The 19,978-nt window shown below is 42.6% G+C and overlaps 1 protein-coding gene across 1 annotated transcript in view; it reads left to right on the plus strand.

The window, feature by feature from the left end:
• Positions 1-15: 15 nt before the first annotated feature.
• Positions 16-19,978, plus strand: part of invs (inversin) — a 37,117-nt gene continuing 17,154 nt past the window's right edge. The window contains exons 1-15 of the mRNA XM_042226820.1: positions 16-227; positions 767-872; positions 7,398-7,497; positions 7,785-7,951; positions 9,199-9,372; positions 9,942-10,109; positions 10,225-10,405; positions 12,250-12,359; positions 12,821-12,992; positions 13,751-13,906; positions 14,021-14,142; positions 16,148-16,255; positions 16,362-16,468; positions 16,558-16,767; positions 18,500-18,711. Coding sequence (XP_042082754.1) covers positions 870-872; positions 7,398-7,497; positions 7,785-7,951; positions 9,199-9,372; positions 9,942-10,109; positions 10,225-10,405; positions 12,250-12,359; positions 12,821-12,992; positions 13,751-13,906; positions 14,021-14,142; positions 16,148-16,255; positions 16,362-16,468; positions 16,558-16,767; positions 18,500-18,711 — 1,990 coding nt within the window. The 5' untranslated portion in view covers positions 16-227; positions 767-869. The remainder of the gene's footprint in view (positions 228-766; positions 873-7,397; positions 7,498-7,784; positions 7,952-9,198; positions 9,373-9,941; positions 10,110-10,224; positions 10,406-12,249; positions 12,360-12,820; positions 12,993-13,750; positions 13,907-14,020; positions 14,143-16,147; positions 16,256-16,361; positions 16,469-16,557; positions 16,768-18,499; positions 18,712-19,978) is intronic.

Consider the following 19,978-nt stretch of genomic DNA (forward strand, 5'->3'; position numbering starts at 1 on the left):
GAACGACACTTCCTGGTAGTTGCTAGGCTTTGTGGATACTGTAGTTTTTCTGGTACCTTCAAGCGGCTCACTTGAATGAAGAGAAAACTCAAATTATGGCGAGTTGTTGTTTTACGATACTAACGGGAGTTGTAGTATTTTGTCAACACAGACAGTGGCGATTCAACGGGACGTCTTGGAAGAAAACTTTTCAAAGATTTTCATCCTCGCCGAAAGAAAACCAAACGGTAAATATGACGACGACGAAGAGGAGTGAAGGGAGCACTTTGTTAAAATGCTATGGCACGAGTGTTTTACTGAGCGGATCCATTGCCAAACACAGTTTTTTTTCTCTGGACTTTTTCAGTGCGATTATGAATAACTGATTTCTCTGAACACGATGGAGTTGCATCATTATGCTTGAGTTTTTTGCAATACTCCTTTGTTCACCGTCTAGCTATGTGCTTTATGTTTTCCAGCTAAAACAAACTTGGTTGCACAAATCTTTTTTAAATATTTAGATACCTACTTTGATTCACAACTCTCCAAAACCTCTGCAAATGTTCTCCATAAAGAACAAGAAGGAGGAAAAAAGACCGTTTGTGGTTAATTGCTGGTTTTTAAATCACTGTTTAACAACTCAGAGCTATAACTATTATAAACAATCTGTTACTCTGAGACATGTCTCCCCTGCCTGTAATCAGTACAGTGTTATGCTGGCAGTTATTTGTTTGAACAGGTGGGCTGATCTCAGTATGTGAGCGAGCCTCTTTCTCTGCCCTGGCAGGAGTCAGGATCAGGACAGGTAGGGGACCTGGATGCACATTCACACCCACTGAGGATGCTCTGAACTGGGAAACATCTGCTGAAGTGTCCCCCTTAACGCAGATATGGTAAGACTCCGGTGCACTGAGTGCAGTTAACCAGGTCTAATTTGATGTATAAATCCCTGAAGTTGATTTTTCTATTGGTAATGTCTTTAGTGTCTCAGCTGAACTCCCGGTCTTTAAATCTCTCTCTAGAGTCAAGACCGTGTGTAACAAAGCTAATTGTGTGTGTGTGCAGCAGCAACCTAATTGTTAAGGAGATTAAGCTGGAATGTTGAATTGAATCCCAGTATTAATATTTTATGGGCTAAAGCTGTCCATAGGGGGCTCACAGTGTGCGAGCAACTCGCAGATGGAGTGGGGAGGATTTCTCAGTGATAAAGAGAGGGAGGAGCTCCATATCCTTTGGGTGTCAGTGCACATTTTATGTATATATATGTAGTTATGAGGTATGAAAAATCCTTTGATAAACTGTCTTTACTGTGTTTGCTCATAGATGATTAATAATGTGAATTAAAGTTGGATCAAAGTTTTGAAGAGCAAACAACTTTTACTGTTATTTTAATTTAGCAAAAATATTATATGTTATTTATATAAAATTACTCATTGAGAAGAGGTAATGATGTAAAAGTTGGATATTGGTCAATTAACTAAATACTACTGAACAGAAGGACATAGGAAAAATGAATATATATAAATAATTTGGGTGTTGCAACTACTTATTTTTGTGAAAAACTTTGCTGTTGAACTTTAATTATGTTTTGCATACAGTCACAAAAAAGAAAGTATACCCTCTTTCATTTCTAGAGTTGTACATATCAGAACATAAAAAAATCATAATCAACACCAGATATGTTAAACTGTCATTATTTATTTAACAAAAACTAAGCCAAAAAGCAGAATCTGTGTGTGGAGAAGTAAGTACACAGTAAGTAAAGTATTGTTTCCATAGGAGTTAAGAGGTTGATTAGCATCCAGGTGCTGCTAATCAAATGCACTTGTTTTACTCATCATCGGTAATGGTGAGCACCTTTATAAAAGCAGATGTTTTGGCGGCTTGCTGGGAAGGCTTATAAAGCCATTTCGAAACATTTTCAAGTTCCTCATTCTACCATGAGGAAGATTATTCACAAGTGGAAAGCATTCAAGGTAGTTGCCAATCTTTCCAGGATTGGACGTCCCAGGAAATTCACCCAAGGTCCGACTGTGTAATGCTCAATGAAACTGCAAAAGACCCAAGAGGTGCATCTGAGAATCTCCAGGCCTCAGTTTGCATGTTAAATGTTAACGTTCATGACAGAAAGACTGAAGAAAAAACTGAGCTACTACACAGCTTAGGTTTACAAAGCTGCATCTGAACAGACCACAAGACTTCTGGAACAATGTGCTTGACATACAGCAAGACCAAAGTGGAGATGTTTGACCATAATGCACAATGAAAACCAAATACAGCACATCAGCACAAACACCTCATACCAACTGTCAAGCTCGGTGGTGAAAAGGTGATGATTTGGTTTTGTTTTGCAGCCACAGGACCTGGGGACTTTGCACTCATTGAGTTGACCGTGAACTCCTCTGTATATAGGCCATCCTTTTGACAAAACTGGGTCATGCAACAGAAAATTAATCCCAATCACACCGAATCTACAACAGAATGACTGAAAAGAAAAAGAATGAGGTGTTGCAATAACCAAGTTTAAGTCCAGGCTTCAGCCTGATTCAAATGCTGTGATGAGATATTAAATGAGCTGTACATAAACAAATGCCTACGAACCTCAATAAACTGAAGCAACACTGTAAAGAAGAGTAGGTCGAAATTCCTCGACAACGATGTGAGAGACAGATGAAGTCACACAGAAAATGACTGCTTCAGGTTGGTTTTAACGGGGGTTCAGTAAGCTATTGAATGACTGTGTGTACTTCACACATTGCTTCTGTGTTTTGGCTTAGTTTTTGTTAAATAATGTCATGGTGTCATGTGCTGTTGTTCATCTCAGCTTGCTGGGATGTTGTGAGGCATGGAAAATAAGGGTATGAGATGACTAATAACATACAGCGTGTCAGGGTGTTTCCAGGCTCAAAGTGGGAATGCTCCACATTGTCTTAACAGAAGTCTGCATTTCTTAAAAATATATATATGTATATATATAGCTTTGTAAATGATCTCACTGTTTTTTCCTCTTTTTTTAAAAAAAAAAAAAGTTCAATCTTAAGTATTTTTATAACAGTTCTGGTGAATGTCCTTTGGTGGAAAGACCTAACCCTCATTTTCTGGGTGCCAAAATTTTTTACATGCAGGGAAACCCCAGTGAACATGTTAACCCTTTTCAGCGTCCTCATCTGACAATGTAATTTGTCGTCACACTAGCTGCAGAGTAATGCAGCACACTCTCACACCGATCTGATTTCCTCTGTCCATCTGCTTTCTGTTTTGCCCTCGCCTCCCTTTTCTGCTTTCTCCATCTTTTTTCCATTTCGCATTGCTCTCATTGATTTTTTTGTTTGTTTTTCCAGCTGATTATGTCCCTCTACTCTGATTCGCCGGTGGGCACATTGCTCTCTGCACTTTAATTGGACATTTAATTAGATCACAGTTTTAGTCCAATTAGACTCAGAGGTGTGGGGAAAAGAGGATGGTGGGGAGAAGAGGAAAAAGTCCCCAAGCTGGTGTCTCTGCCCCCCCTACACTGCCTTCTCATTCTCTCCTCTGTCTTTTTTCTTCATCTCTCTATTTCTGTCTGCCTTGCTGTCTCTCTGCCCTCCCTCCTGAGGGTGGCTCATTAGTGATATAATGGGATGACACAAAACACACAGCTCCTCTAACTCTCAGAGTGTCTCAAGCAGTGGCTGAACTACACAGACAAGGTTATGGGGACTCTGCTGGTAGTGTTAGAGAACTTGTCTGTTGTTGTTTTTTTTTGTTATTGTTGTTGTTTCATCCCTTCTTCTTCTTCTCTTTGAAGCTAAAAAGAGGCTAAGTGAAAATGTTGACAGTCTGCCACTCAAGACAGAATTGATCAGCCCACAAATGTGCACACACACACACACACACACAGACACACAACAAACCAATCACAAGCTGGGCAGAACCCTATCGACTCAGTGTGATATCACAACACCTAATGACACTAAGATAAGCTTCACTAGCAGCAGTCAAATTCAGGGCTGCACCGGTTCCCGCCCTCTTTCTCCCCCTTTTGTTGTCGTAGTCTTTGCACGGAGCATAACAACACTGTTTCCCAGTGGATGAAAACACATGGGCGAATGTAAACATGCACAAAAATACACCCTGATGTATGCAGATATGCACGCACTTAGGCTCAGGTGTAAGTTCTCAGAGGGCACAAGCCAATCTCTGTGTCCCTTAAGCAGTTGTGCGCGCGCACGCGCACACACACACACACACACACACACACACACACACACACACACACACACACACACACACACACACACACACACATTCTGTGCTTTCTGAGTATCTCAGGAGGAAGATAGAGAGCCAGGCTCTAATGTGCCTCTGCCCACACACACGCCTTTCCATCCTACACTTCATATCTGCATCACTAATCTCTATACATATACCATATGTGTGTGTGTGTGTGTGTGTGTGTGTATCGGTGGTGTGTGTCTGAGTGAACGGCAGTCAGGCAGGGGTGTTTTAGCCACAGGCGTCACTACCTGACCCCCGTGGCTGTGAGATTGACAGCTGTGGTCCCACCTAATTGCATTACTCTCCCAGGTGATTGGCTCACACCCTAGGGGCTCATTTGTCAGGATGCACTGTGGTAATGATGTAAATTAGCAGATCTATGTGTCACTCAGCCTGCTTCCCTCCTGCTGATTGGCCCCGCTGTGCCCAAGGGCTCGGCCCCCAGCTGAGGGAGCCAGCTCATTGGTCCTTAGGGAAACAGGAAGTCCCCGAGAAATAGGGCTTTACAGATTGGGGATCCTTAAGGGCTGATATTATCCTTCCTCCAACATCTATACCTGTCAGTCAAAAAAAATCGAGGAACCGACCCCTGAAGCTTCTCTCTTCTATCAGATACATGCATGTAGGAACCCATAATAACCCCGTGATGGCTAAGAAGCTAAGGGCTCTCTGCTCTAACTGTATAAACGGTAATAAAAATGTTTGCGTGTGTGCGTGCGTGCTCTAGAAATGAAATAAAGGCCACAGGCTCAGGCTCTGTCCCCCATTGCTAACCCAGCATGCCCTAGTCATGTCGCCTATCAAAAGCAGACACCTTCACAGTGACAGACAAGTAGAGAAGCACACACACACACTTTTTTACCTGTTTGTCTCAACGGCATCAATTGAAGCGTTACTTTCAGTGAGTGTGTGTCTGTCAGGAGGCAGCAGCGCGTATGTTTGCAGCACTCCTGTCGTGTTTCTGAAAGGTTTCGTCGGAGTGTCTAGATTCTTTGTTAAAATCTCTGCAGTTATATGAGGCAGAATATGAATAAAGACTAAATAATGTCAGCATCAGCATGAATCAATACTCATACAGATGCACAATCACTTGGTCTGGACCTCAGTCCATGATCAATGGTTTACTCTGAGTTATTGTCTTCATATTAACAAGCGGAGTGCTCCCTGAGGAACGCGTATGAATGGCTAAATGAGACCACTCCAAACCTCTCAACAGGACCTTGTGTTGTGTTTACACCCTCCTTTGTCTAGTTTCAGACGCTGCATTGCAAAAGCCTTTTTAGCCAAATTTGGATGCACTGTAGGTGTTTCCAAAACACTCAGGTCCTCGTAAAACTCTAATTGCCCACTCTTGGTGATATGAATGTCCCTCACATAGATTCAGATATTGACTCGTGTCCCTCATGTTGATGTTTGGCCAAATTATAACTTTTGTTTATTTATTTATTTATTTTCCTGCATCTAATATTATTCATAAATCAATTCATATTTTAGTCTGACTGCTGGGGGCTTTCAAATAGACTTGAGAAGTGTAGAAAAGGATAAAAATTAATGGACAGAAGGAAAGAAGTTTGGCTTGAGTGCACGACTTAAAGGAGGTCTTGTGATCATCTCTTTTTTTTGTATAAAAGAAATCATAATAATAAAATTGTATTACTTGTTTGTGCAGCTCTGGAATATCTGCTGTTTGTGCGTGCATTAAGTTAAATATTTGCAGACTCTGTGAGTGTCTGAGTGAGCATTTCCATCTGCATTACTGACTGGGGTAATGACTTTAAATTAGAGACGTTTGTGGTTGATTTTGGTAAAGCTCGTGTAAAAACTCTCTCTCACGGAAAATCACTTCCCATGACATGGCACATGTGCCAAACACACACGCTGACACACTAACACACACCTTCAAGGTGCCGCTCCCCCACTACTACCACCACCACCCGCTTGATCTCACACATAGCCTTACCTCGCAGTAAATGTTGTAACGAACTTGTATTAAGTCTCTGCCACTACTTGGCAGTGCGTGAGAAAGCAGGAGCATGATGGGTAATTGCCGTGCTGCACGCAGTGTCTACGGGAGCTCTCTTTACGAGGTGACTAGGGGGAGGAAGAGGGGGATGAGAAACGATGGATGGAAGACACCGCAGTGTTCCCTCACCTCCCCGACCAAAAGTTTAGAAGTGTTTTTAAAGCTGCGAATGCTTAACACTTATCAGTAACTTCCCTCTGCTGTATCGGCATGAAGTCTCTTTGGATGGTCAGTTTTGGGTAGCATCAGATCTGGGAGTTAATGAAAACGTCTCGGAGAAAACTCTGATTGTGGCATCAGTTTGTGCCTCCAGCATTTATGTGTTTAAGGGCAATAATTGATTTCTGTGCTGCGCTCCGCAGGGCTTGTCCCACATCTCCAAACCGAACACACAAACTCACACATGCATGCGCGCTCACACACACACACAGATATAAACACGGCAAGGCATGCTGCAGTATTAATGAGACATGAATAAGACATGAAGAGAGACCCCCCTCTTACACGCTCACACAGGGTCTCCCCCTCCCCAGCTGCTTCCTGTCTGCACGTTACCCAGCTTTCACTGCGCTCTGGTTAAGTGGGGCCAGGAAGAGATTTAACCCCCTCAGCGGGAGCACACACACACACACACACACACACACACACACACACACACACACACACACACACACACAAGCACATACTTTCAATTGTGCACACTCGCAGTCCCTACTGCCAGCTCACATTAGCTCCCTGATTTTGTTATCGGCTGTACGCATTTTGCTGTACGATCGACTGCTTGTGGAGCTTCAGGTGTTTATTATCTGCCCGCAAGACGATCCGTGTGTAACATAGTAATAGCCTCCTGAATGGCTCAATCACTGTTTGCTTAGTATACAGAAAAACTGCGTCTATATTCTCTGATCTCGAGAAATGCAGTTTTATTTAGAATATATTTATTTGTCACACAATATGATATTATACTGAACATGAAGCACTTAATTGTGAGTGTGTCCAGTAATGAGGGTGTGCTTTGAGTCAAGTGAATGCAAAGGAAACTGTCTAGACTCAGTTTAATGTCACTTTGTTAAACTGTGTGTGTGTATATGTGTTGCTGCAGCTCCAGTTGTGACCTTCCATCTGTTTGTTGCAGGCCTCAGCGACGTCCAGCCCGGGACCTGCCTCTCTGGGCTCGCAGGTTCATGCAGCAGCTGTCAACGGAGACAGAAGCGCTCTCCTCAAACTCATCACCGGTAAGCAGCACATCTTAGGTTCATGAAGTCACACAAGTCATGGCATGTGGCATAAATTAGAAATGTGTAGTAAAAGAATATAAGAGGGCAAATATGAGGATGCAGGTTATGAGTGCTAAAGTGCTTCCTTGTGACTCTTAGCAGCTCCAAATAAATAGTTTTTTCTCTTTAAGTACAAGAACTTACAAGAATGAATTCTGTGGATTTTCACCAAAATCGTGGTCTCTATTGGGGTCTTAACCTCTGACTTAAACCTTCTGTTGTGCTTCATGTGTGTCCACATGTAGCAGAGCCCTTGCTGAAGGACCGTGAGGACCAGTTCGGCCGGACCCCTTTGATGTACTGCGTGCTGGCTGACCGTCTGGACTGCGCAGAGATTCTGCTGAAAGCCGGAGCATCGGTCAACAAGACCGACCTCAGCCAGCGAACCGCTTTGCACCTCGCTGCACAGAAGGTACGGGCATTCGCAGATGTGCAGGTGAACACTGGAGCACACACATAAAGCACACTAATGTCATCAGTTACATATGTCGGCCCTTTTTATGTCATTATCCTGACAAAATTCATTCGCAAAGGCCATAATTGGATAGATTTATTAAAGTGAAATGAATATGAACCCAAGGTGTGATCTCATAGAAGTTAAATAACAGAGAAATTTTGACAGTCTGTCAGCTCCAATGGGAAGCCAGTGCCCCCTAGTGGCTGTAATTATGGCCTTAGGGCTTATTGAAGATAATATGACCTGATTTATGGGCCTCAGACACAAGCAGTGTAGCTATGAGCGTCCTATGCACATGCTTGTACATGAAGAATTATTCTGCATGGAGTATTTCTGCTGTTTCACAGCATTTTAGACACACAAACGTGTGAAAGAGGAGGGGCTTGATGTTCTTTTCAGTTCAATCTACACACTTAGGGACAATGAAGACAAAGAGTTAATGACAAAACCTCCAGAGTGATGAGAACAACGGGGATGTGGTGCTAATAATATCTCTTTACCTCTCTGTTATTTATTGGCAGCTTCTTTTATTAGAGTGTACTGATACAGGATCATCATATCACTGAAGGGAGAGGGAAGGTAATAGGTTACTAGGATCTGTCTCGTAGATGGGGAGTGTGTGTATGTTGGGGGATGCTAGTGATGGGAAGCCCTGTCTCTTTGACATCTGATCAATAAGTGGCTGAGACAGCGAGAGAGGCAAGGGATTACTGATCTAATTGGACTGAGAATAGGAGGACAGGAACACACACACACTCTCTTAGAGTCTAGATGCATGCTCACACACGAGATAGATCTGTCAGTCTGTGGCTTTGTGGTCACAGAACGATACTAAACACCCTCACACATGTTCACCCTCGCACTGCTGCTGTGTGGCCACTGTTGCACCCAGTGGCCTGCTGGTGAAAGACCAAAAAAGTGAGTATAAAGATGATGACGATGATGAGGAGGGGATGGCAGGCAGAGTGCTGCTGTTTACTGTTTAACAGCTCATCACACACACTGAGGAGTGAGGCAGGAGGAGGGAACGAAGATGGATGACCTGTGGATTGAACCAGACGCGGCTAAAAGCCCGGGGAGTGTGTGTGTGTGTGTGTGTGGGAGTGTGTGTGTCATTGTTGCTGGTTCATGACTAATGTTCAGGAGAATTGGCGATTTCTGAGCTTCTTATCAGCACAGTTTGTCCCTCTTGTGTGCTGCAGGGGAACGTGCGTTTCCTGAAGCTGCTGCTGTCCAGGCGTGCTAACTGGCTGCAGAAAGATTTAGAGGAAATGACCCCACTCCACCTGGCCACCAGACACCCCTCACCTAAAGCGCTCGCCCTGCTCCTCAAACATATTGGACCTGGAGAGGTTGACACACAGGACAAGAATAAGGTAGTGGAGTAGAGTGCGTAAATATCCATCTGTCTTTATAACTGTTCTCAGTCACAAAACTGCCAGCCAGGGCGTCAAGCCATTAACCTTCAAACAGACTCACTCAAAGCCATTTGGTAGATACAGCGGCGGTTTTAAGTCATACACACATTAAGTCATACATACATAAACACGTTCAGTGAAAAGCTTAACAAGCTGTAGCTTTGTCCTGTGTTCTTGCTGATAAAACCACAAACACACAGTGTTCTCTGTCTGCTCAACCTGATGTGTATCTGACATCAGTAGTTAGTTTTGTAATAATCCAATATGCATCATCGTGTCAGATGACAGTGGTTTCAGCAAATCTCAGAATAGCTCAGTTGTCGGCATCTAGGTTTAAATCTCAGCTCACTGGTGGATCTTCAATATGAGCTTTGTGTAGCACGTTCCCTCATATTTCCTGGCTGTATCATAGTGTAGTGATTTTTTTTTGAAGTGGAAACCTCAAACCCAGTCTTACGACTGCCCATTTTAATTTTAGCACCATTGACAAATCTTTGTGTCATCTTTTATCGTCATTCTGTCGACAGCAAACTGCTCTTCACTGGTCGGCTTTTTATAACCGACCAGAACACGTTCGCCTTCTGATCAAGCACGACTCCAACATCGGCATCCCAGACAGTGAAGGCAAGATCCCCCTGCACTGGGCTGCACACAGTCAGGAGCCCAGTGCCACAGAAACTGTCCGCTGTATACTGGTACACGCCATATCCACACACACGATCACAAATTCATTTGTCTTCATTTCCCATCCTCACACATCAAACCTGCATGTGTGCATCTTTTCTTGTTGCTGTCTGTGTTTGTGTAAAGGAAGCAGCACCCACTGAGTCCCTGCTGAACTGGCAGGACTATGAGGGTCGGACGCCCCTTCACTTTGCCGTTGCTGATGGCAACGAGGCAGTAGTGGAGGTGCTGACGTCTTATGAGGGCTGTAATGTAACAGCTTATGATAACCTCTTCAGAACACCGCTGCACTGGGCTGCTTTGCTGGGTGAGTTGACACACATCTTATATGCAGTTTATTATTACAAGAACCTGCAAGAATTTCAGGCTTTTTAGAAATTATATCCTTAAAAGCTAAACTACCAGTCGAATTTAGAATCCACATTTTTTTCCTTTCTAGCAGCTTAGGTTTCAGTCTCTCAGCCACTTTGGTGATGGGCAGGTTTGCTAAATGAGGTTAGGCAGAAGTGTCCATTTACTCCATTTCAGTGTTTGCAGATGACACTGTAGTGAGAACAGGGAGCAGGTGAAAAATAGGTAAAAAGGTGGAGGTATGCTCTGGAGAGAAGAGGAATGAAAGATGCTTGAAGCGAGACAGAATACATGTGTGTGAATGAGAGGGAGACAAGTGGAAAGGTAAAGATACAGGAGTAGAGGTAGTGGAGATGGATGAGGTGAAATACCTGGGGTCAATCCGAATCCAAAGCAAAAGACAGTGCACAAGAGAGGTAAAGAAGAGTGTAGGGATAGGGTGGAGTGGGTGTTATGAGTATGAGGGGTGATTTTTGACAGAAGGACAGCAACAAGAGTGCAGATGGTAGTGAGACCTGCAATGATGTATGGTTTGGAGATGGTGGCACTGACACAAAGCCGAGCTGCAGGTGGCAGAATTTAAGATTTTCATTGGGAGTTGCAAGGATGGACAAGATTAGAAATGAGAACATCAGAGGGACAGCTGGGGTCACATGTTTAGGAGACAAAGTTAGAGAGGCAAGGCTAAGATGATTTGGACATATGCAGTGGAGGGATAGTCGGTATACTGGACAGAGGTTGTTGACGCTGGAGCTCACAGACAGGAGGAAGTACTCATAGGAGGTCCATGGATGTAGTAAAGGAGGACATATAGAGGGTTGGTGTGACAGAGACATGGTCAGATTTCATGACTACTAGCGAGAGCAGCCAAAAGAAGAAGAATGGATCAGATAAAATGGCATTAAAATGTGTGGTGTGAAGGCAACACCCTGACTTTTTCTCTGGTTCCTCCAGCAGTTCTATTTATTTAGTCCTATTGTGTGAACACTTCCAGTTATCTTACACTTTCACTCAAAAGTTTGAAGTGCTTTTTAGATCAGAAATGTTATAAGTGACCATCAAAGATTAATACTGTCATTAATCATATGTCATTTTTAACTGAATGTCTGTGGAAGGAATACAGACGCACATTTCAGCAACCACCCTGTTCCAGTGAGACTTGAATCGATTAAGTTAACACAGCAGATAGCAAATGTGCTGTTTTTAAAAAAAGGAAAAAATGTGCCTATTTGGGCGTGTGGCAAATCATCCTAAATGGGTTTGATCATAGTCACACAGAAAATAAAATAAAATTCCTTCAGAAACTTCACAATATACAAGTTCTGAGAAACTGAGTCTTGTACTTAAAAACCAGTTAAAGCAAACAAACAAATGATTTCATAGAAAAGTGGGAACTACTCAGTAGTCTCAAAAGTGTGCAAAATTGGCTTTAACCAGAACAGAAAGAGAAGTGGGAGGCCGAGGTGCAAAACCACGTCTGTGGTTTAAAATAAGACATCTCACAGGGGCACAACTGAAAACATCATTAAACAGTCGTCATACAAGCAATTTTTTGCTGGTTTGTGACGTATTTTCATATATTTGTCGCTCAGAATAGCCTTTATTTACATCAAAAATGACTCCAAACTTCTGGGTGACAGCATGTGTGATAGCGACCTGTTTATTTCTTTAGTGTCACGTTAACTGTACAAACAAAAACACACGCTGCATCTGTAAGATGGTGTGGTTGAGCTGTCGTCCTGGCGCTTCACATCCTTGTTTCCCAGCATGTCCCTCTGATGAAAAACGTGTCTTTTTCAGGCCATGCGAAAATCGTCCACCTGCTGCTGGAGAGGAACACATCAGGCACTATTCCCTCAGACAGCCAAGGGGCAACACCTCTGCACTATGGGGCACAAAGCAACAATGCTGTGAGTCACTGACTCACATATTGTTACCTCCGCCAAGGAGGTTGTGTTTTGGTAGTGTTTTCCTGTCGTGCTGTCTGTAAACACGATGTCTCAAAAAGTTTTGAAATAATTCCAATAAAACTTTGTAGGGGTGTAGAGTGGGCTCATGTTAACAATCCATTGAAATCTGGCTTATATCCACCAAGGTCTTCAAGGTCCCCTTAATGGAAAATTGACAAAAAGTCTTATAAATGAGAAACTATTTAACTTAGACTCTTACAAGTGTGGTGTGTTACTGATATTTGAAAGTCCTACACCAGACAGTTTAAACGCTTGATTATTCAAACGCCTGTTTTAAATTACAGCAGAATAATAAACCAGATCTTCATCTTGTTAGTTTGTTGTAATTATGTTTCAGTATCTTCACCTTGGTCCAAAAAACAACACAAATAACCTGCGTTTTTCTTTCTGTGTGCATGAAGGAGACAGTTGGCGTATTCCTGTCCCATCCGTCGGTGAAAGACGAGCCCGATCTAGAGGGGAGAACAGCGTTCATGTGGGCTGCTGGGAAGGGCAGTGACGATGTCATTCGCACCATGCTGGCCCTCACCCCAAACATTGACATCAACATGGCAGACAAGTACGGTGGCACTGGTGAGGACTTGACAAACCAGAGGAGGAACTAAAGCTCCTCCGAACTGCTTTGGCCCACTTCCCCTGTCCTCTGTGTGCTTCGAGGGAATGAGGAAATAATTTCCCTGGTCTTAATGCTCTATGTACACATACATACATACCTTTGTCCTTACTGGTTGCTTGTTTTAAAGTTGGGATGATGATGTCACAGGGGATTCCCCCAAAAGTGCAAAAGAGGCAGTGAGATCACAGGAGAGAGGGAAGTGATACTGTGAGCAAAATTAATGTGAGCTCGTCACAGACGCGCACTACTGCCAGCACTGTCCTTTGACAAACACACATACATGCAGGCGCACATGACTTCCCGCCACGCTTTGACCCCCCGGGGCTATTTGAACCTATAATCTCCATGGCGATAGCCCCTCTGCTCGACGGTCATTGTTTATGCATGAATTACATGCAACGGTTGAATCATGCTAATTAGACAGTGTGAAGGGCAGTGTAAATGACCGAATCACTTCCATGCACTTGACTCCAGTCTGTACTGTCTGGGGACTGGAGTGAGGGCAAGGTGGGATTTCCACATGGAGGATTAAGTGCACCACTCCTCATTAAATGTCTCCCCCTGTTTAACCCTTCACTGACCAGGCTTTAGCCACAGCCCAAACAGGAGCATCAGTCAAAGGAGTGATGTGGAGAAAAAGAAGGGACAGACCTGAGGAGTGATTCAGGACATCATGTTTTATCATGTGCGTGTGTGTGTGTGTGTGTTTAAACAGCGCTCCATGCGGCCTCCCTGTCAGGCCATGAGAGCACAGTGAAGCTGCTTTTGGAGAAGGGCGCAATGGTTGACTCTCTGGATGTCATGAAACACACACCACTGTTTCGTGCCTGTGAGATGGGACACAGAGATGTCATACTAACACTGATCAAAGGTGGGTGTTCATTAACATATGTTAGTTACACTTTCTCAGTAATTTCGGGAAAGTCTTATTTCCTTTTTCAGTTTTCCTGTGGTCTTTGTAGTCATGCGAATGTTTTGAATAAAGGTTCTGCACGTGTTGACCTGGTGGACGTAGATGGTCACACTGCTCTACACTGGGCAGCTCTAGGAGGGAACGCTGAAGTCTGTCAGATACTGATGGAGAATGGGATAAGTCCCAATGTACAGGTATGCATAACCATATTTCACTAAGGGAGTAGTTGTTTTTAATACTTGGATTAAAATCATTTGCAGGCAACGGGCGTCTAAAGTATAGAAGCCTAGCTAAGCTAAGCTGTCTTATTTATAAAGAGATTTGAAACAGCAAGTGCTGACTAAAGTGCTTAAGAACAGAATAAATATACAAAACCATTTATACAAAAACAATTAAAACAATGAAAATCACCTCTCACACTGTGGAAAGTGAAAAGAGGTAGGTTTTAAGAAGTGACTTAAAATGGGCAGTGCAGAAGCCTGTCTAATATGCAGTGGCAGCGAATTCCACAACTTAGGTGCTGCCACAGCAAAAGATCTGTTCCCTCTGAGCTTTTGCTGTGCCCTCGCATTATCTAGGAGCAGCTGATCAGCTGACCTGAGCAACCAGCATGGTGAGTGCACATGTAAGAGCTTAGTTAGGGTGGGGTAAGACTATTTAAAGGCTTGAAAACAAACAAAAGAAGCCATAGACATGTTGTGTTTCCTCTCCTATGATGATCCACCAGATGTGCTGCTTGCTTGTCAGTCTCTCCATTAAATAACTGGGTCATTATCCATTTGCAGTGTGAAGTGTGTCTGATCCGTTGACAGCATTTGGCTGAATCTAAGCAAAGAGTACACTCTACTGTTCATCCTGCAACTTCTATCAGCAGCCAGATCATCAATGAACACTAGTGACCCAGTTCCTCTGGATCATACATGCCCATACCATAACTTTGCCTCTGCCATGTTTGACAGATGATGTGGTATGCTTTAGATCATGAGTTGTTTCTCTCTTTTTCCAGGCTTTTATCTTCACATCATTCTAGTACAAGTTCATCTTGCTTTCATCCATCCTAGAATTCTTCCAGACCTGTTTTGGCTCTTTTAGATAGTTTTCTTGCAAAGTGTAATCGGACCTTCTTGTTCGTGAGTGTAACCAATGGTTTGCACCTTGTTGTACACACTCTGTCTTCATATTCATAAAGGGTGTCTTTCAATTGTGGACTTGGAAAGTGATACTCCTACCTCGTCAAGTGTGTTCTTGATTCAGATAGGTGGTGTAAAGTTGTTTTTCTTAATCCTGGAAATATTCCTCATCACACACTCTAGTTTTAGTTTTTAGTCCTTTTGGTGTTTCACAACATGGCAGCCATGCCAAAATGGGTATCTCTGCAAGTTTGATTTGGTAGAGTGGAACACCAGATGCCCTTCCTGACACAACCCCAAAAGGGATTTGTGTCTCCGACTGCAATCTAACCAGCGACCCTTCAGGTGTCTAATTTATATGTTAACCACTACACCATTCTTTTTAAGAATGTACCAGGTTTCTGATTTGGCTTCTACTAAAGTTTTTGCTATCTGTCTGATAGGTTCATTTTGTTTCAGCCTACTGATAGCCTCATTCACACACTAGATAACTATAACTGATAAAGTAACCATTAGGATTAAATCGTCCAAATTCAGTTTAAAATTACAGGTTAATAAAAGGTTACAGTGAACATACTAGAGCAGGAGAGGGGATGAAAGGATGCTTTTTTCTTTAATATGAAGCGTGACCACTCACCCTCTACCTCAGCCCTGCAGCAAAATGCAATAAAGTTTAACCAAAGCCAACGTGCTGCTGCAGTAGTGTGTCATATTAAATTGTCATGGTCAATTGGAAACATTTAGTCATAAATTTTTGTTACAGTTACTTCTATTTCATTTAAACTGCTTTTATTTGGTAGTGTTTCACCTGTGTTCCGTTCTTTAAAGCAACAGAAACTATCTCTGGTTAATAATCATAAAACAACATTGTTATGGATAATCTAATACAGCACCGAGTGACTTCCTAGTTACATACTGAACATGAATTTTGGATTTTGTCCTCATTAACGACCAAAAACAGTTTGGATTCTCGTGTCCAGCGTAAAGCATATGGCTGATCATTGTGAACTTCAAAGCTGTCTATGTCGTAGCTCCAAAACTTCTGATCTGCTGTGTAAACTTTTTGCAGGATCATGCAGGAAGGACTCCACTGCAGTGCGCAGCTTACGGTGGTTACATCACCTGCATGGCTGTTCTCATGGAGAACCACGCTGATCCTAATATACAGGACAAGGAGGTAAGAAATTGCCTGTATTTGCTTGAATATGCTTTCATGTCTGACTTTTTTTTGTAAGGTTTAAACATACAACGTTAATGCTGTTTTTTTCTTTATGGGGGTCCAGGGCCGGACCGCTCTCCACTGGTCATGTAACAATGGCTACCTTGACGCTGTGAAACTGCTGCTGGGTTACAATGCCTTTCCCAATCAAATGGAGCACAGTGAGGAGAGGTGAGGACTGAGACCACAATGAAAGCAGCCGAGGTGAAGCTTAAAAAGTAGGAAATAGATGTATGAATCACACTGTTTATGCTGTGCAGGTACACCCCTCTGGACTATGCTCTGCTGGGGGGGCACAGTGAGGTGACTCAGTTCATGCTGGAGCATGGTGCTCTGTCCATAGCAGCTATCCAGGACATCGCTGCCGCCTCAATCCAGGCGGTTTACAAGGGCTACACTGTCCGCAAGGCCTTCAGGGAGAGAAAGCAGCTCCTCATGCGACACGAGCAACTGCGCAAGGATGCAGCCAAGTGAGAGACACATATAGGGTCATGCCAGAGTTATAGGTATAATGGTAAAGTGAAGGAATTGGCATAACTAGCTTTTATTAACCAGCGTTAACAGAGCCTAGCAGTGATCTCCTTATGGCATCTGACAGTGGACTCATGTCTGTGCTTGTTCTGCTAGGTTTCAGTGCAGCATTTGACACTGTTGACCACAATATTGTATACATGGGTTAGAATACACAGTATTAAAGAAATACACTGCAGGGGTTTCAATCATATCTGTCTGACGGACTCAAATTTGTTCATGTAGATGGGGAGTCTTCTTCAAACGCAAAGGTTATTGAGGGAGTTCCACAGGGTCCTGTGCTGGGACCAATACTGTTTATATTATACATGCTTCCCTTAGAAAGCATTATGAGAAAACATTACATATATTTTCATTGCTATGCAGATGATACCCAGCTATATTTGTCTATGAAGCCAGATGACACACAGCAACTAGTTAAACTACAAGCATGTCTTAAAGACATAAAGATCTGACCTCTTCACTGGATGGTATAATCTTGCCTTGCAATAACACTTTGAGGAATCTTGGAGTTATTTTTGACCAAGATATGTCCTTCAGTGCGCATATTAAACATACAGGCTTTACTATTGGAATGTATTATTATCGGGCTGTCCTAAAACACCCTGAAAGGATGATCCAGAATGCTGCAGTGAGTGTACTTACATATTTTTCCCATGTTAGCTTCTTGAATCTTTCTACTCATATAATCAATCTGAAATATCAAGCCCCATAGGTATATGTTAAGGATACATGGAGCATGCATCTGCATACCTCTGTTGCATTTCTGTGAAAAGCTGAGGGACACCCAAGTTTATGAATATGATAAATCGAGAATGAGGTGACATAAGATTTTCAAATTGACATCATAGGTCGATCTCCTAAAACTCTTGGATGAGTTAAAATCCGAGTGAGCTTCACCTCAAACTCAGAGGAAAGGAAGTTTTTCCTCCCCTCCGTCGCCGAGTCCTTACTCATAGGGGCTCATCAGACTTCTCTCTCTAACATTGTAGGGTCTTTACCCTACAATATAAACAGGTGTCTGACTGAATTGAATTGAAAATATTATTATTTAGTGAACATTAACACATTTGGTTTGGTTAACATTTGGTTGCCCAGACAAACCCAGAACCACCACACACTTAAGCTGTAATCACTGATTACATGGCTTCATGGTGTTTATATTCATTAGAAGTTACTCACTGACATCCCTCTGTTTGTCTCACACTGTGTCTCGCAAATTACATTTACTTTGCCTTTGAAGCAGTCACACTCTCTCCATATCTATCTTTCTTTCTGTCAGCCCAGCACACACATACGTCTCCTCTCTGTCTGCCTCTTCCGACTCGTTCTTCTTCTGCCATTTGCTCACCAGTCTCATCTTTATTCTCTTAAACAACACTTTTGACAAGTAAATTTGTTTTCAGAGGGCACATTGACTTCAGGTTTTTATGGTAATCCAAGCAGGCAGTTTTATTTAGACATGCCTTTTAAGCAAAGCTTTTTTTCCCCACATATTACCAATGATAAGCTAATATCCTTATCAGATTATATTCAAGCTGTATAGAAGACGTCCAGGAATGTTCTTAAAAAAAGGTCCAGAGCTAGAAAATAACCAGAAACCTACAATACTGCCTGTACCAAATGACGAGGTTTCTTTTGCATTTTTTGCCTGGTTTTCTTTGTGTTTAGAAAGCGAGAAGAGGAACAGCGGAAGAGAGAAGCCGTGCAGCAAGTTTCAGGGGCCACAGCAGAGAAACGGAGGGTTTCACCCGTGAAAGCAGAGCAAGAAAAGCTGTCCTTAGTGAGCATTATAGAGGACTTATCCTTGAATGATTCGTCTGTGGAAACAAAGAAATCATCCAAAGCTGAACGCACTAAGAGCAAAGAGGAGAGACACAGAGGTACAAAAATACAGAAATCCTCAAATTTAGTCTGAAGTGTAAGTGTTAATGCGCTTACAAGTGAGGACACGCCTGTGCAATATCGCTTTAATAACTAACCATAATCACATCCCTTGTCTTTATTTTACCCTGTTAAAAAAAACAAACAAGGTGTGAATGCGGGAGTGAATGTGAGTGCGAATGGTTGTCTCTGTCTATGTGTTAGCCCTGCGACGGACTGGCAACCTGTCCAGGGTGTACTCTGCCTCTCACCCTAGGACAGCTGGGATAGGCTCCAGCGCCCCCCGCGACCCTAAAAAAGGATAAGTGTCAGTGGATGGATGGATAGATAGATAAAAATATAAACCACACTGCAACAGAAGTCAGTAAAAGTGTTTTATCAGTACTTTGTAAGTCTGCCTTTCTTTTTGATGAGACACTGAATCCTCTTCAGAATGATGGATGTCACTGTTGCATACTTATTTGAGGATATATTCTGCCATTCTCCTGGGACGGTTTTTTCAGCTGGTCTTTGCGGAAAGGATTGTGCTCCTCTGCTTTTCACCTTCATACCTCAAATGTGTTCTGTTAGATTCAAGCCATGCAACACATTTGGCCAGTTTTTACTTTACTTTACACCGATTCTGCCAGTGTGCTTTGGATCTTTGTGATGCAGGAATATTTGGCTCATTTGTTTTGAAAATTTTCTGTAATACTTGTTGCCATCATGGAGTCTGATATCATCAAACCACTGCCTTTGAGTTTCCCGCTCAGGTTTGCAGTGAACTTGCTGGACTCCATCGTAGACAGTCCTATACACTGTCCGAGCTGTCAACAAAGCTTTGACTCCCTTGTGTCTGAATTACTTTCAAAGCACGCTGTCTGTGGACAACCACTACACCACGCTTCTGATTAGTGGTCTTGTGGCTCGTTCTGTTCTTTTCTGCAGCTGCAGCTCAGTCTTTGCTGATTTTTAGTGGCTCGCTTATCTTCCCGTGTCCTTTACCATCTTTTTGATGACAATCAGATTTTTTAATTTCTCTAAAAAAATTATTTTGTATAATCATGATGCAAATATACAGATATGCACAGCACATCAGATCCAAAATGAGAGAAGTTCCAGTCTTCAAAGCTAATTTCATAAACTCATTCATGCAATTAACTAACTAGAAATCAGAGGTGGACTCAATTTAGTTGGTCAGCAGCCTGTATAGTCAGTTTAGTCTGGAGTATTTAACTCTGTGAAATAATGCATTTTGAATCATTGACTTTAAACTGATATTGCACA

This window comes from Haplochromis burtoni, unplaced genomic scaffold, assembly GCF_018398535.1.
Source record: "Haplochromis burtoni strain Fernald_Lab_line unplaced genomic scaffold, NCSU_Asbu1 Contig_230, whole genome shotgun sequence".
Lineage (NCBI taxonomy): Eukaryota > Metazoa > Chordata > Actinopteri > Cichliformes > Cichlidae > Haplochromis > Haplochromis burtoni.